We start from the raw sequence: 17,579 nt of genomic DNA, 5'->3' as shown, positions 1-17,579 counted from the left end.
AGAAATTAAAATCAATCACTATTCACTCATTCATAAACTATAAGCAACAAAAGTAAAAATAAAAATATTTTTTTTTAAGAATATAAAAAAAATTAAGAACCTAAGATGACTTAGGGTTTTAGGGGCTGCATCAAGAATACATTCTTAGTCCTTTAGATCTATATAATATTTATTAAGGCAATCATTTTATTATAATAATTCGTGTAACACCCCAAATAATAAAAATGTACTAATGATAATATTAAAATATAAACTTTGTTTCTCATGATAAGAAAATTAGATAAGAAGAGATGTTAAATTTATATAATTAATATTTTTTTAAAAATATATATTTCCTTAAGATAAAAATTAAACTATTCACCTGATGTCCTGATCCTATAATAATTTCTATTTTTGCATTTTAGTTCTTATACAGAAAAATATAAGTTTTATTTTTACAATTATCGTCGTTAATGATATGGTTAATGATATTATTGTGTTTTTTTATTTATGAAAATAGACTCAATGTATTTCATGTAGAATCTATTGATCAATTGAAATCATTGAATTAGCTTGTCTGAACATTAAATTATATTAAATTAACATCACAGTTTGTTAAACTATTTAACATTTGAATGCACTGATTCATTAACCCACTAAATTAAGAAAAATGACTACTTGACTGTTTAAGATATACAATCACTTTTTGACAATCCATCTCAAAAGAAACAGTATTAAGACTTTGATCATGAATTCAAAGTAGTCCTTCAAGTGGTGAGTGTCTCACATTCATATGATTGAGGTATAAAGTGAGAGTAGTGTGTTTAGATTCTAACAAAAATTTCCGTGTGATCTTTATTGTAATTCCAATGCAATTTTTTTTAATCTAATAGTGAAAATTTGTTACTATTTTATTTGATATAATCATCATCGTGATTTAACACCTGCCATCAAATTTGGTAGTTGTTTGACGGGGTCAAAGTTTTATAAAAGTATTAATATAGTAGTCCTTTAATTATATCATTTAATTAACCACTAATATCAAATTTTTTCCTTTTTATGTATTTGGCTGTAAAAAAAAATTATGCATTCATGAGATGATAAGAACTAAGATTTACAGTTTTTTTTTTCTCTTCGTATAAATAAATTTTAAATATTTATCTAATTTAAAATTTAGATCAAAACAAATGAAAAAATTGACCATATTTACAAGATCATCACTATAAAAGACTTATTAAACATAATATTATTTCAAATATATTACACTTTTTTTATTATAAAATATTTTTAATCGAATCACACATACTAATATAAATAATTATACAAGTTAATTTTATTAATTTTATAAAATAAAATCATGATTTATCAATTTTTTAATTAAATTTATTATTCAATTTTTATGAGAGATGGAAATACTATTTCATTTAAAAGGTTATCTACCATTACCAATAAAAAATGATAAATGACGATACGAAAATCTAAGAATTGAAAGAGAAATACATATTTTTACAAATTTTAATAAAAATAAAAAATAAATTAATGCTTTATAAAAAATTATAAAATTTGCCTTATAAAAAAACCAAATTCTTTTAAATTGTATCTTTTAATAAGAAGAAAAAAGAACTATACTCATGACCATGAGGCCATCACGCAACACACAAACGCTAGACTCATGAACATGGAGCTGTTTCAAATATACTACTTTGTAGGAGAATAGCATAAGCCTAATGTTCGTAACTCTACACATGGGTTTGGTGGAAATAAGTGATTTTGAAAGGTCAATCACCGTGTTCAAACGAGTTAGGTGAGAATTAGGTTTCTGGCATATGGGATTATGATCTATAAGTATATACATACCAAATTTCATAGGTTAAAATGATTCAACATGTGTTTTTCTTAATAAAAGACTATGGTCCGGTCTCCGGTTTGAATGTATTTGCAATCAGAAAAACCACTCTATTTTTATATAAACCTATTTGATGAGAAAGATTTAGTTATACATATTAAAATAGTTAATATAGGTGTAAAAAAAAATAGTTAATAGAAAATAATCTTTATAAATTAAGTTTTATATAAACTAATTTAAAATTTATTTATTTTCTTCTTCCAGAATAATTTATGGAAAAGTATATCAAGTTCTAACACGGTATTCAAAACATAACCTAATGATTTCTTTTTTAGTGGGAAAGAGCTAACATATATATATGTATATAGCTTAAGTCAGTGAAAGAACCAGATTTGAAACTTGGACTAAACACGTAGTGTACATACCATGCATTTGGATCGTCTCCAGCTCATCTGCCTATGCAGTAGAGATATTGGCCATTAGATATAAATCTGATGGTTGTAAAAGCTGGAAATATAAAAACAATTTTTGTATAATTGCTTATATATAATGTATATTTTGTTGGAGGGACTCCAAAGTTGCAGAGGATCCAGACTCTACATACTGTAAGTATATAGTATATATATTTTCTGCCTCATAAAAGGACAAATTAGAGCAACAGTTGATATAGGCTTGATTTTGTGAAAAGTTTATCAAACAAAGTTAGAAATATTTGTTAAATACCATAGCCACATACATTCCACAGTTAAGCAAATGATTAGCTTTAGCTTTATATTTTTAACGGGGACATCAATCATTGCACATGCATCAAATATTCCTTGAACCACCAACTAATTTGGAATACTAGCTATATATATTTAACTGAGAATGTGAAAGAACAACATAGCAGAGTCTGAAGTGGCAACGTTTTTGTAGGCATGTGTTAAAAGGTTTTAAAATGAGGTACCATTGTCTCTATCTGCCTCAAGGCAGACTAAGTGCATTGAAGTTTGAATGCATCCATGTGTTATATAAGGTATCTAGCTAGCTAGTTTCATACCATCACAATCATTTTGCGTGTGTTTGAATTGAAGGAGCAATAAAGGGTGATTAGGCGAGAATGCTGAAGATGGGTTGGAATTATTTGGGTAGCAAACGCATGAGATGTGGGTATGAGAAGCTAACAAGTTCGAGAGATGGAAGACGTTGTTGGGTGAAGTGTGTGAATGGAAGATTACGTGGCCTTCGGTTGTCACGGTGTAGGAAGGTTTCCTTAGGAGTTGTGTTGTCAAGCAGAATTGTAAGGGTATACAGTGAGGTTGTGAACAGAATGAACATGCAAAACATGTACCCTGCTATTGTTCTCTCCACTCAATGGGGCCTTCCCGTTCTATCTCATTCCTCACACCTCTGCACAAGGAGGGTTATCCCCTCTTGAGCCTTCACACAAAACTCACTTTCTGTTGTTCATTATCATTTTCTTTTCTGCTCCATAATGTTATCTGTCACTCATGGGCTAGCTCATGCCTCACAGTTAGGCTGCTTCTATTCTATTTCTATAGTAAATTCAAGTTGGCATTTATCAGAAAATAATTTGAGAACAATTACATTTACATCCATTATTTAATTGCAATTTCCAAGTTAAACTTGTCACATAAAGACATTAGTTAACTTCAATTTATCGCAACCATATGCTTAGATTATATTAATGTAGTACTGAATAATTTTAAATTAATATAAATTTTATAAATATAATATATAATTTATTTGATAGAAATTTTTAATCTAGTAATAGATTTTTTTTGAATAAATTTATTTAATAAATTAAAGGGTTGAGGCATTGACTATAATAAACAGATGAAAAGTGCGTGTTGAAAAGAAATTAAAAAAAAAGAATTAAAGTCTATACGGGGCTTCCCTTACGGGGAGGAGCTAGTTGGGCCTTGGTGGCATATAAGCCCATAAAACTTCAAGTTAGTGTAAGGAAAGAGTGGGTATGCTAAGCCTATGGCGGTGGTAATGGCCGTTGTCGTCCCTCACCTCACTATCCAATCCTCGCTTCTGTAAATCGCACCCATCGCGTTTCTCACAGGTTTTGCTTCCCTCAATAACGCTATTTCCTTCAATCCATTAACCTTACGTAGTGTTGCTGTTGTAGTTTCGTTCTCGCACTTTCACCCTAATACTGCACTCCATTCTTTAATTCTGCTCGTTCCATTCATTTTTTACCTATGGATGCATCATATTGCATTCTATTAAAAGCATTTTTCTTCGTCTATGTGTATCCTAGGCCTGATGCATTTTTCTCTATTTAATATCACATTAGATAGTTAGATTACAAGCTCTAGCCAAAGTAGAAGCTAAAAAATGATATAATAGGTTGTGTCATTGGATATCCCTTCATTAAAATTGTTTGATTGGGGGATTAGGTATTACCCGTTAATCCATCCATTAAATGAGTCTAGGATGGATTCTTTTCTTTCTTTTTTGAAGCAATACTTCGATACTTGGTCCCTTAGTTTTGGAATTGTTGTAGAGCTGTTGAGCTCTCGCCCCAAGCTCCAGCTTCTTTAGGAACGAGCGAGTTTGTCCATTTCAAGTTACAACAGATGAACCTATTGGCTTCCTACGTGTTCTTGTACTCGTGTTGCCTTGTTTGATGCCTGGGGTGTTGCAAAGAGGGTACTAGACTATGTTAAATTACAACATTGAATCCGAAAAGTGTTTTTTATTGGTAAATTGACTAAGAGTCTGTTTGGAAATAATCTAGAAGGAATTTTTAGAGTTTCTCTACTGAAAATAAAAAATATTTTCTAGTAGAAAAGCCCTTCTAGACTTGTATCCAAACATGCTCTAAATGCAATTTGACTGCTGTCTGTGTCAGCAGAGATTGTCATTTTAGAAAGTATTGTAGTGACCTTGGTTTCGTTGAATGCCCTTGTCAAGTTGCAGGTTTCCTAAATCACGTGTAAAAACCAAAATTTCCAATTTCTTGAAAAATCTATAACGTGTGGTGGCTTTTGATCCCCTTGTGTATTTATATTATTATTAGGTCTTCTTGATCATCATTGTAACACCTTTGTGGGCTGGAACTTGAGAGGCCAAGTGATGTCTTAAACTCGTACAATCTGAAATGTTATTGTAACTTTTTGTGGTTATTGGTGACATATATATAAATCCACCATTGATGAGCTGCTGAGTGCTGACTACTTCCATCACCTTCCCTGTCTATTGTTTTTTTAAATAATTTGCATTAGGCTTTATTTTGCAGTTATATGCTTATGAATGGCGTGGCGCGAGCTTGGTACGAAGGTGAGTTGGCTTTTATATGCATATTCCATATATTATTTTCATCATAAATTTGTATTAAATATGATAATCATCCAGTTTGCAGGTGATTGAACTTTTCGTGAAAAATTTGTCATATAGCTCATTCAGTTGTTGATAAAGTTCTTTTGTTACCTGAATGCAGAGAATATATATGAATTTTACAAAAGTTTTGACTACAACACCATTTAGGCATGTGACAGGATCAAAATTTGCATCCATCTTTGCTGTGCAATCTGTTTATGCATCAGAAAGATGCATGCCAGGTAATTGACCAGCTTTGTGCTTTTAATATTGTATTCTGTGCTCTTATACATTTCATAGTCAGCTACTCAAATTCTTTTAACTACATAATGCAGATATCATCAACCAATCATCTCACGGAGTGGCTGGTTTTGGTAGTGAGACTAAAGAATGTGGAATACGGTAAAATAGTATTCAATTTTCAGTTTCAAAATGAACCATTGATAGCATTACAGTTTAGGTTATATAGGGAATTAAGGATGATAACAAAATAGGGCCAATGCATACTGCATAGTGGATAGGAATAGTAGTGAGTTTAACTTTCAAATATATGATTGTGTAGAGAGCCAAAGACATGAGGGTGTATTAAAGAAGCCTAAATTTATCAGAACTATTCCATGAGTTGATAAGTAGTACTGCATTAGTGTAAAGATGGGTTTATTCCAATGTGTTGCTATCATATATTGGTGTTTCAGCAATGAGAAATGATTGCACAAATTGTGTTGTTTGTGAGATTAAATAGAGACAGGTAAGCTTACTTTATGTATCTTTGATTGTGAGATTTGGCATAATTATTTGTAGGGAAATTTTACTTCATCTTTGCTTAGTAGATGCTGGAGCAATTTCTTTCTCTGTATTTCATGTTCTTAATCTCATCTGTTTTTTTTTTTTTTTGAAATGTTTCCTATGTTATAAGTAGTGACATGACTAGCATTAACAATTGACTTTTAGGTGAGTGCTAAACTGGAGGTTATTAGGCTTTGAAAGATTTTGCTGGGTTTAGTAATATGCTAATAATCCTAGTATAATAATCCTGATTTGTATTAAGCATCTTCAGCTGTAGATGAATATGCCAAAGCTAACATTTATTTGATTCTACATGAAAGTAAGAAGTGGCATTTGTTGAAAACTTGAACTGCATGAAGATTTAGTACTCAACTTTTATGTAAAAGTTGCTTAACTGGAAAAGAAAAAGGCAGAGGTAAGGTGTTTTGAATTTTGATTACATTTGCAGGTGCTTCCATGCTAGTTCGCAAGTCTGGGCAAGAAATGATGGACCATTAGGTTTGAAGACCCCAAAGAGGGTGAAATATTCAAGAAGGGACAATAGAAGACAGCCACCTGTTCGTAATGTCACAGCTACCAAATCTAGTCCTGATAAAATAGTAGAAATATTTGAAGGCATGACTCTTGTTGAACTGGCAAAGCGCTCTGGAAAATCAGTATCTTCTTTGCAGGATGTCCTCACTAATGTTGGTGAAAAGGTTGAATCAGAGTTTGAGCTTCTCAGCATGGATATTGCTGAACTTGCTGCAATGGTATTTTCTCCCTCTTAGTCACAGATGATTATAAGCCAGTGAATGTTAGGAACTAGTTTCTACTATCTTCGTTTGATCCCAATACTTTTTTGTCTGTGCTTGTCATTTATTAATGACAACTTGTTATGATCAAAATTAAAATGGCTCATGTTTTACTTATTCTTCACTTGAAGTGTATGCGATTTGAAGTGGCTTTTGTTTAGTGGTTTGAATTTTTAAATAAAATCTATAAGCTCTATTGTGAAGTTTTGATGGGTCTGATGGAGCTTGAATAAGTGTTTTTCCTGAAATTAGGCTGTCTTGTGTGCCTTCCCTTCTGTCCAAAAAATACAGTATGCATAGAAAAATTAAGGGAAGAAAAGTGACCGAAAAGACTAGGCCTAGAGTATGGGTAGGCTTGTGTAAATATTTTATGTAAAACCACTTTTGAAGCATTATACCAAGGTATTCTCCAAAGTTTTTATTTGTTTGCATTCATTTTGGGTCATTGATTCAAAACCCTCACCCTCTAAATTTGCCACACGATGAACATTTTTGTTTCTCTCTGTGATATTTTTTCACTTAATAAGTTCATTGCTGGTGCAGGAGGCTGGTGTCAATGTTAAAAGGCTACATTCAGATGAAGGTGCAGAAATTTTACCACGTCCTGCAGTTGTAACAGTGATGGGTCATGTTGATCATGGTAAAACTTCTCTTCTTGATGCCTTGCGTCAAACATCAGTGGCAGCCAGGGAGGCTGGTGGCATAACTCAACATCTAGGTGCTTTTGTGGTGGTCATGCCATCAGGAGCATCAATTACATTTCTTGATACTCCTGGTCATGCTGCATTTAGTGCAATGCGGGCAAGAGGTGCAGCAGTTACAGATATAGTGGTGCTGGTTGTTGCTGCAGACGATGGTGTGATGCCTCAAACTCTTGAAGCCATGTCTCACGCAAAAGCAGCTAATGTACCAATTGTAGTTGCAATTAATAAATGTGATAAACCAGGTGCAAATCCTGAAAAAGTTAAACTGCAGCTTGCATCAGAGGGCTTGCTGCTGGAGGAGATGGGTGGGGATATTCAGGTTGTTGAAGTTTCAGCAACTGAAAAAATTGGACTGGATAACCTAGAGGAAGCTTTACTACTTCAGGCTGATATGATGGATCTTAAAGCACGAATTGATGGGCCTGCTCAAGCATATGTGGTGGAAGCAAGACTTGACAAAGGACGGGGTCCATTGGTAACTACTATAGTGAAGGCAGGGACTCTAGTTTGTGGTCAGCATGTGGTTGTAGGCTCACAATGGGGAAGAATAAGGGGTATTAAAGATATGGCAGGGAAGTTAACTCAACAAGCAACACCTGCTATGCCTGTTGAGATTGAAGGGCTTCGAGGGCTGCCAATGGCCGGTGATGATGTTATTGTTGTTCATTCTGAGGAGCGAGCTAGAATGCTTAGTTCTGGAAGGCAAAGGAAATATGAGGAGAACAGGCTTAAGAATAAGATGATACAGGACAAGCCAACTACTTCAGATGATTCCGAGGAGGTTCCACAGAGGGTTGAAATGCCAGTAATAGTAAAAGCAGATGTTCAGGGAACTGTTCAAGCTGTCACCGATGCATTGAAAACTTTAAATAGTGCTCAGGTTTGTAAAGATTATAGCAATATAGTAAACTTCTCTCTTTTTGCATACACACGCATGCTCCCCCACAGGCAGAGTGAAGGCAAGCAAAACAGTTTGTTTTATAATGCTAGTGTTAAAGATATATATGATTTTCACTTGATACCCTTTTGGTATCTGAGCCATTTTTATAAAGTGATTCGAACCTTCTTTCTGTTTTCTTTTTCCTTGATCCTGATTCTGACAATTTAAACTTATCAGACAGTAATGTGAGTTTATGCTTTATGCAAATGTCCATGTTTTAAACTCGAAATGCTTTTGAATAACCAGTGGTGACAGAGATATAAATCAAAATAATTCACGGGCATGCATCTAACTGATTAAGGTATTTTACCCGAGTAATCAGTATTCGAAAAATATAGAACATGTTTGGATACAAGACTAAAAGTGTTTTTCTATTGAAAAAACATTTTTTTTCTTTTGATAGGGAAGTCCTCAAAAATCCTTATAGAATGTATCCAAACAGACTCATATTTTATAATCACTAATCATCTCCAGTTAATGATTCACTATATTCCTCGCACAATTGGGACTGGTTTGCTTTTATTGACTACTGGGTGTGGCAGACATGCTAATTGCTATAGTTGTCAAAAATCAGCTTTTGTGACACCCAGAAACATAGTGTAGTTGTCGTGAACTTAAGTTTACAGTGTTGCTTTACTATTATTTGCTATTTGTTGCTAACAATTTGTGTAATTTAATTGCTAGGTTTTCGTAAATGTTCTCCATGTTGGTGTTGGGCCTATTTCTCAATCAGATGTGGACCTGGCACAGGCTTGTGGGGCTTCCATAGTTGGATTTAACGTCAAAAGTCCACCTACTTCACTGAGTCAGGCAGCAGCTCGAGCCAGCATCAAGGTATTAACTTTTAAGCTGATGTTCATCTATGCTTAAATTGTTTGACAAGAAACTTGGATTTCATTTTGACATCCATTTGGTTTGGTTATATAGATAATTCTGCACCGTGTAATTTACCACCTCTTGGAGGACATAGGCAATTTGATAATAGAGAAGGCCCCTGGAACTTCTGAGACCCATATTGCAGGGCAGGCAGAAGTGATGAGCATCTTTGAAATCAAAGGGAGCAAGTCGAAGGGACCTGGTGTTAAGATAGCTGGTTGTCGTGTTATTGATGGCTCTGTGACAAGGTCAGCAACCATGAGGCTTCTTAGGAGTGGGGAAGTCGTGTTTGAAGGACTTTGTACATCTCTTAAGAGGGAGAAGCAGGATGTGGATACTGTGAAAAAGGGAAACGATTGTGGACTAATAATCAACGAATGGCATGATTTCCAGGTTGGAGACGTCATCCAGTGCTTGGAACAAGTCGTAAGGAAACCCAAGTTCATTAAGTCGGAGAGTGGTGCTGTTCGAATTGAGTGCTGATTTTACGTTAGTTGATGATTCTTCAACGCACATTTTTGTCACATTACACCGAGCCAGCAAAATCCTATGGATGGATTGTTAGAGTAGTCAATTTTTGTTGTACCCAAAGAAAGTGTAGTTAATTTTTGAGGAACAATTTGAAACGCTTAGTATACTAGTTTTTTTGACATGTGCTTTGCACGTACACTAATCTGTGATGTTGAATTATAAGATACAGCAACCCTCAACTCTACAATTCCTTAAAGAATAGGAATGCGTCAGTTGTACCATTTAGGCTCAAAGGAATATTTATAATCTTATCGTGTGAATTAGAGACATCAATAACAATGTTGTAGTGTAAAATTAATACCCATAAAAGAAAGTATGTTTGTTATTTAAACTAAATACTTGGTCAGCAGTATTTTGGTTTTTATGTATCTGTTATCAGTCTTTCTTGAGGTTACTGCATGTTGCAAATATGTTGAACTGATAATCTCGTACAGTTGTGCTGAACGTAACTAATTTTTTTGGGCACAAAAAATAAATGAAATAAAACAAGTTTTTCTTTGGTTACCCATTAATAAGTATTTAGGTATAAAAAAAAATCAAAATTTGATCACACAAATGCAAGAAGGTATATTCTCTTTTACGATGTAGATATTCAAATAATATACAAAGTTGCCCACCTAAATGTTAAATGTTAAGTATTTTTGGATAGAATTTTTCAAAAATAAATATTTTTTTATAAATTAAAATTAGTTTATTCATAAATTAATAATAGATTCTTATTTGAATCCCAATTTTAAAAAAATAATAATTAAAGTAAAACATTGTACTAACATTAAAAAAAAATTAGTTTTAGTAAATAATATCAATTTAATATCGGTGGTATTGACTTTTTCCTAAATTAAAAGCAGCAAAGTAAGATTAACTAAAAGAAATTAATGTTGTATTAAAAGTATGTTGACATCCAATGTTGTTTTAGAAATATTAAACTATATTAAGAAACTGATTCATTTTGATACATGTAATGTTTATAGAGTGTTATTAATAATATTTTCGATTATTGTCTTTGTCAAAAAATATTTTCAAAATCAAAATTTTTAGATTCAATTTGAGATAACTACATTAAAACTGCTTAATCACAAAATTTAATCAACAAATTTTCAGTTTAAAAAGTTAAAAATAAAAATAGAATTTATTTTATACTAAAACAGAGCTCAAATATAATTTTTCCCTAATGATTCAAAAATTTTAAACACTATCTTAAGTAGATGGCTCCCTTTGTGAAATGGACAAAACAAATTTCATGTTCTAACTTCATTTTAATTAAAATACTCACCATCTTTCTATGCTTTTATGTTTTATTTTGTTTGGCTATCATAATTTTCTCTCTATATATAACTAAATTAATGTTGTCTCCTTTTTCAATTTTGGGCTTTTACGATGACGTGGACACGGATGGTTGTTTTAATGAAGGAGCCTAAACTCTGACCACAAAAAGGGTTAATTGGTCCCAAAAACAATAATTACACGTTAGTTGACATAGACACCACGTAACATAATATGAATATGAAACCAAGAGAAAACAAAGGTGCCATTCACAGTAGACACGCGGCATAACCTAAAGATATGACACGTGGACCTGCAATGTGCGTTGCGTTCGAGGAGCCGTAAATAAAAACGAAGAGTTCACTTGGCAAATTGAAATTGAAATGAAATGAAATGAACATCACATTCAGAGACGCACATATATATCATATATAAGGTTGAATTTTAAATCCATGTTGGTTATGGTTTTAGTTATGGTTATGGTTACCTTACGCTATGCAATTTCGCTACCATAGCAAACTTCACGCTTTTATCTCTCTCTCTCTCTCTCTTATTATTATTATTATTATTATTATTACTATCATTATTCTCGAAATTCAACTTTCATGATAATCCAGAATCCTAATTTGCGTGACCTAATTGGCTTCAAAGAAGAACCAAACGCGGTTTGATTTAGATGTCTGGTTGTTCCGATGAGGACGATGTCCCAGACGGTTACCGCGACGGAGGCAGCGACGGCGACGACGACGATTCCGAAATCGGAAAGAGTGAGGTGCGCAGGAGAAGAAGAACGGGTTTCGGGAAGAGTATGGGAAAGGCGGTTCTGCAGCAATACACGAAGGCGAAGACGACACTGCGTAGAGTCAGAAGCAGAAAGGGTCTTGTTCCGAAATCGCGTTGGGGGAACGAAGGTAACGTGATTGTGGAGGGTGACAGTGGTGGAAGAGGGAGAGGGAGTGGGAGTGGGAGTTGGTGTAGGTTTTGCCTTTCGCGGCCCAAGGTGTTGGAGTCCCCTGACGAGTCTCCTACCAGTGATCCCAATAACCCTAATTTCACTCGTCTTATGCTCAAGAATTTGATTGAAAACAATGATTTCTATTGCAAAGACTGCAACCCCCACTTGGATTAGTTACTGTCGTTTGGGGGGTTGCATCAAATGGTAGAGCTGATTGAGAGGTTGGAACAGTGTAATGGCTAACCCTCATTTGAATTTTGTATTCATTTTGAGTAATGTGGTACACAAGTTATACACAGCCAACTTGCTGCCTTATTACAGATTAAAGAACTAAATAGGTTTATATGGATTGGAGAATGTCAGAATGAAAAACAAGGGTTTTATTTGTAACAGAGGATTGGTTTGGTGGATCAATTGCTGCTGTTGGAGAGGTTGATGATGAATGTTGGATTCTTTGACATTCTCGAGGCTCTATTTGTTCTCAAACGGAGAGGGGTGTACATATCAATACTGAAAAGTTTTTGAAGCCTGCTATTTTCGTAATCATTTTATAGGTGTTGGGGCTTTTTGATTGCTTCCTCTTGCATACAAATTTTTCATCTGTCTCGTGAGAGGTCTTGAGTGATTTTTTTTTTTCTTTTCTGAATAGCAATTTAAACACAAATTGTTCTTCTCTGATTCTTTTGATAGTTCCTGCCCTCGCGCATGTGTTTGATGGTCTTTGGCAATGGCTCCCATTCTCGAGTCTGCATATATTTGAAAAAGTTTAGAGAACTTGGGAAGCAAAATTTACAAGTCGTTTTGTATTGTAAAGATGGACAATGTTGGATAATAATAGATTGGTCTGGCATATGTTTGTTGCTATAGAAGTTTTTTTTTTAATACACTTTATATGTTTTCCGGCATCAATGGATTGAGAAGTAGTATACATAAATAGTATTGTATCTTCTCTTCCGGTTGTTGAGTTCTCTTTGGTTCCATGCAATTCTTCTCTACATCGAACAATTTTGTGCTCTCTTCTTTTTCATTTGGATGCTAATATCCAATTTCAAGGGATTGAAATTGTGAACTTCTCTAATTAATGGGTTCATTTCACATACATTTACATCAAGGTTATTATCGGTCATTTTAGTACATACATAATTTTAGTATTTCATCTTCAGAAAATTCATATAGCTTTTTCCAGAAAATTTTCTTTGCTCCAATTTATTCCAGCCAAAAGCAAACATATGGCATTTTTCATTAGGCAGGGTGGGGTGAACTAAAGAAATTAAAAGCGTGGTTTGGTAGGCTTTGTCCTTGTGGTCTTGTGGCTTCTGTCTGAAAACTGAGTTCAAGAATCAAGGTACACATATTACCATGGTCCAGCAGTTAGTTATTCTGTAAGAGATGTGATCTGCTTATTTCCCAAACTTGATGGTGGAAAGCATGGGAGGTACACCTTCATAGAATGCATTTTTAATCTATAGCAAAGCTAGAGATTCCTTTAAATGACTTTATATATTTTAATTTGGAAGCATTTCTAAGCACCACGTGCTTTATGATGTCTAACTCAGTCCTTTAAAAATTAAGATATCTCTATTTTAAGTTCCTCTAATTTTTGTGTCGTAAAGAATTTAATAGGTTTACAAACTTTGTTTTCCATGCTCTCAAATTTAAATGGCTGCTGATGTTTACGGTAGTGTTAGGCCCAATTTCTTTTGCTTCACTGCCCCTTTGTATACTTGGTTTAGAGGATTCGTGTGTGTGCTGCTGTTCTTCGTCTCTTCTAGGATGGGTTACATTCTAGATGAGATAGAAAACAAGAAAACCAACAAGAAAAAAACGAAGAAAAAGGTAGTTTTGTTTCTTGATTTCTCTTTCTAGTATTTGTTTCTGGCATACAACTGATATAAGTCGTTCTCATCTCTATTTTTTCTGGCATATATAACATTCCCATCAATAATTTAAAGGTTGCTGCAGTGCTACCCCATAATGAACTCTGTTTGGGGGAAGGGCGAAGATTTGCCACGCTACTGCGTTTTTTTGTTGCGCTTTTGATTATTTTTCTTGCTTTTATTAAAAATTTGATTGTCTAGATTTTGATTTTCTTAATTATAGAGTGAGCAATAATGTAATGGATGCATTTTATTTTTCTCGCCAACAAGGTGTCTTACCTGAAATGATCACTTGTGATTGAGGATTTGATAATTTTGTAACAGATGTTATAATATCAAATATTAATCCTCCCGTGTCAAGCGATTCCTCTATTATACATATATAGTTTCTTATATTACATAATTATCGTGGGGTATCTGATTATTTTAAATTTGGCACAATCTGTTTTTGAATAGGAAATGTAAGTTAGCTAAAATGATCTCATAAGTTGAGGTTATCTTCCATCTTGATAAAGAAAATCAGTTATGTTGTTATACTATCACTTGGTTCTGATTATCAGGCAAAGCTTGCAGGTTTTGACTAACAGATAAGAAATATGGTATCCTATCCCATCCATAGAGAATTTATACATGTGAGATTCTTTTATCCCTAAAGCTTTAACTTTTGGTTACAAACAGAGGAATCCCAAAAGTAAAAGCATTTTATTCCAATAGATGGACGCCAAGCTGGAACACAATTATGTAAATAGATATTATTAAAATTTCAGGGCATCAACATGTTAAAGGAAAACAAAAATTCAAGATTTTCGTTTTGGGGAGGCGTATCTCGAATTGTGGGAGGCAAAATATTCCGAATCAAATGCGATTAAACTACCATCAATAGGAAGAGCAATCTCTGAGTGGTTGTTTACGCGAAATGTTTTGTGCTAGATAGCTTTTCTAAAATAAGTTAGTATGGAAACCAAATTGGTACTAAAACAAGGTGGTCGGAATCTGAGTCACGTTTAAATCAGAAGCAAGCACAAAACATAAGGCACCAAAGCAAGCTGTAATGGACGGAGGACTAATTTTGTGACCTTCGATGGTCATAATAATTGAACCGATTATAATAACACTACTTTAAAGAATTGTCTATTCAATGTTTTTTTCCATAAAATGTTATATAATTTGTATTGAAGTTCATTACTGTGAACATTAATGTTTTTGCTGACGTAACAATATCAATTGAGTTGTGGGGTTTTGAGAAACGAATAACGATAAGCTCTAGAGGGTAGTGGGGAAAGCATGAGAATTAGTGGAAGATCTGAAAGTTGAACAAATAAATCAATGAAGCAGATATTAATTTGCAGATGGGTGGGGTATGGTCGATGATGGATTAGGGAACAAGAAGCAAGAGAGTGGGGGGACTTTTTTGATTCATAATTTTTATTATTTATTCATAGAATCATAAGAGAGCGGGGAGACTCAAACCAAGGATAAACAGTATTTTTTTCATATTAATTAGGGATACGCTCTTTCTAGACGATTTTGTTCAAAATACTGTCGAACAGTAGATATAGACACTCTACCAAGTAAGAATTTGAATTTTGGTTCATCACATCAAAGGAGAATGATTTCTTCAACTTGGTTGGTATAATATTCTTTAGACTACTAAATAATAATTATGAAATTACAAATAATTCTTATTAATACATTTTTATCATAATTTGTAATACACTCTAACCGTAATTTTAATAAAAAAAAATTATTTATTCTTTAATAAGTGTCTTGAGGATATTAGACAGCAACACCCTTTAATATTAAAACTGTAATTAACTTTTGCTGGATCAAAACCATTGAAGATTCCGTAATTAGCTTTTGACGGTAATGTTTACTATAATTTGTTCAACTTTATACAACAGAAAGAAGCCAAACACTTGTTTATTTTATTTTTTTCTTATCTTTTATTATATGTACTTAGAGAAACTTACCTTGACAATATTTCAAATCAAAAGCTGTTATACACATTGTTTGGTTGATTATACTTTCTTTTTTTTAAAACCATATTATAAATGTGAAGCATTATTTTATAAAAAAAATTAATTAATTACTTTTAATAAAAAAATTATAATTATATTTTTTTATCTGCAACATCTACATTCGAGATCTTATTAAAAAAAATCTGAAGTTAGTTTTACTTGAAACAAAAATATGTTATAAAGTGGAAGCCCTTTCTTATTTTGAAGCTTGCAGGTCGCAAGTACCACCTCATGACAGCAACCCAACGTGCACATTACGCTATCATTGAATAAAACAGCTTCCAATAAAGATACACTCTGCTGATAAGGCCAAACCTCCACTACAGAGATGCTTCCTTGTTTTCAGTATATTATTATGTCAGTAAAACATAGATGCACCGTTAATACATTAGTAAGAGTATTGTTAATGTACATGTATTGTAAATATATATCTGTAAAGAAAAGGGGGAAACTTCACCACACTATTTTAAATACTTTTAATATTTTTGAATTTCCACTTTAATAATTAATATTAACTTATGGGAATTATGGAAATAAACATTTCAATTTAACAAATTTATTAGAATTGATGTGGTGATGGAAGTTTGAATAATTTTCACGAAACTTAGATTTAAATTTCATTGCAGCTATTATACAAAAACTGGTCCTGCCATGGGTAAAATATATAAAGCACTGAACTCAAATTTTTGTTTTAAAAACATGATATTCATTTAATAAAAGTAAAATAATAGCATTGAATATATTAAATTTTATACAAAAAAAAGTCCAAGACTCCTCCAAGTAGACATACTCAACCGCCCCTAAGGTACCACCTCTGCTTTAATTTCTGGACCATCGTAATTTATAATTAATAGCATAGTTTTAAAAACCGGACCGGTCATCGAACCGGTTAAGGTACTGGGTCAGTGGGTCAAAGGTTGAACCGGTGGGTCACTAGTTGAACCGCATGACTCGATTTTTATTTATTTTTATTAAAAAATATTTATATTAAATATATTTTATACTTATAAATTTTAATAAATTTATATCTTATTTTAAATTTCAATTTTTCTATCTTCTTTAAAATTATTTTTATTTTTATTTTATAAAAAAATACATAAAAAAATTACATGTTAAACGGTATATTAATACAAATTAAAAATATAAATAATATGTACATATATAATATGCTTGCAATTAATATCATAAAATAATATATGTAATATTTACATAGATATTACATTATTAAATATATAATTTAAAATTAATAATATACTATAAAAATTATTTAAGTTGTATATATTGCAAACAAATATATTAAAACAAGTAGTCATTTTTATATTTAATAAGACTCCTTGCTTTTTCATTAAGAGATTCAATTTTCATTATTATTTTTGTGATTTATGGTCCCTTAAAATTTTTTTAAAAAAAATAAGAAAAAAAAGTGGTTGAACCGGTTTGACCCACCGGTTCACCGGTTGAACCAGAAAATTGACCGGTTCAATCCGGTTTGAAACGGGTCGACTGCATAACCGATCCAACTTCAGATTCGGACCGGCTGGACCACCGGTTCCCGGTCCGACCGGCCGGGTCGGTCCGGGTTTTAAAACACTGATTAATAGCAATAATTAAATAAACAAATACTAAGAGTGAACCTTAAAGTGTTTAAATATAACAACAAAGTAAATACCGTGCAGAGGC

At 32.8% G+C, this 17,579-nt stretch overlaps 1 protein-coding gene across 2 annotated transcripts; it reads left to right on the top strand.

Moving 5' to 3' along the window:
• The first annotated feature begins 3,743 nt into the window (after positions 1–3,743).
• On the top strand, positions 3,744–10,065 carry LOC109796733 (Translation initiation factor 2, small GTP-binding protein). 2 transcript variants are annotated; one of them, XM_020356503.3, is made up of 8 exons: positions 3,744–3,896; positions 5,076–5,116; positions 5,277–5,397; positions 5,491–5,557; positions 6,390–6,693; positions 7,279–8,319; positions 9,064–9,213; positions 9,307–10,065. In XM_020356503.3, exons 2-8 carry the CDS (start codon positions 5,090–5,092, stop codon positions 9,736–9,738), a joined length of 2,142 nt encoding a protein of 713 aa, XP_020212092.1. In that variant the 5' UTR covers positions 3,744–3,896; positions 5,076–5,089; the 3' UTR covers positions 9,739–10,065. The 2 variants fall into 2 exon arrangements, with proteins under 2 accessions (XP_020212092.1, XP_020212093.1); XM_020356504.3 differs by having other exon boundaries at positions 3,760–3,896; positions 5,062–5,116.
• The last annotated feature ends 7,514 nt before the right edge of the window (positions 10,066–17,579 follow it).

This window comes from Cajanus cajan, chromosome 6, assembly GCF_000230855.2.
Source record: "Cajanus cajan strain Asha chromosome 6, NIPB_CcT2T_4, whole genome shotgun sequence".
In the NCBI taxonomy this organism is placed as follows: domain Eukaryota; kingdom Viridiplantae; phylum Streptophyta; class Magnoliopsida; order Fabales; family Fabaceae; genus Cajanus; species Cajanus cajan.
The sequence above is the reverse complement of the archived record's forward strand: the minus strand, read 5'-3'. Positions and strand labels throughout refer to the sequence as shown.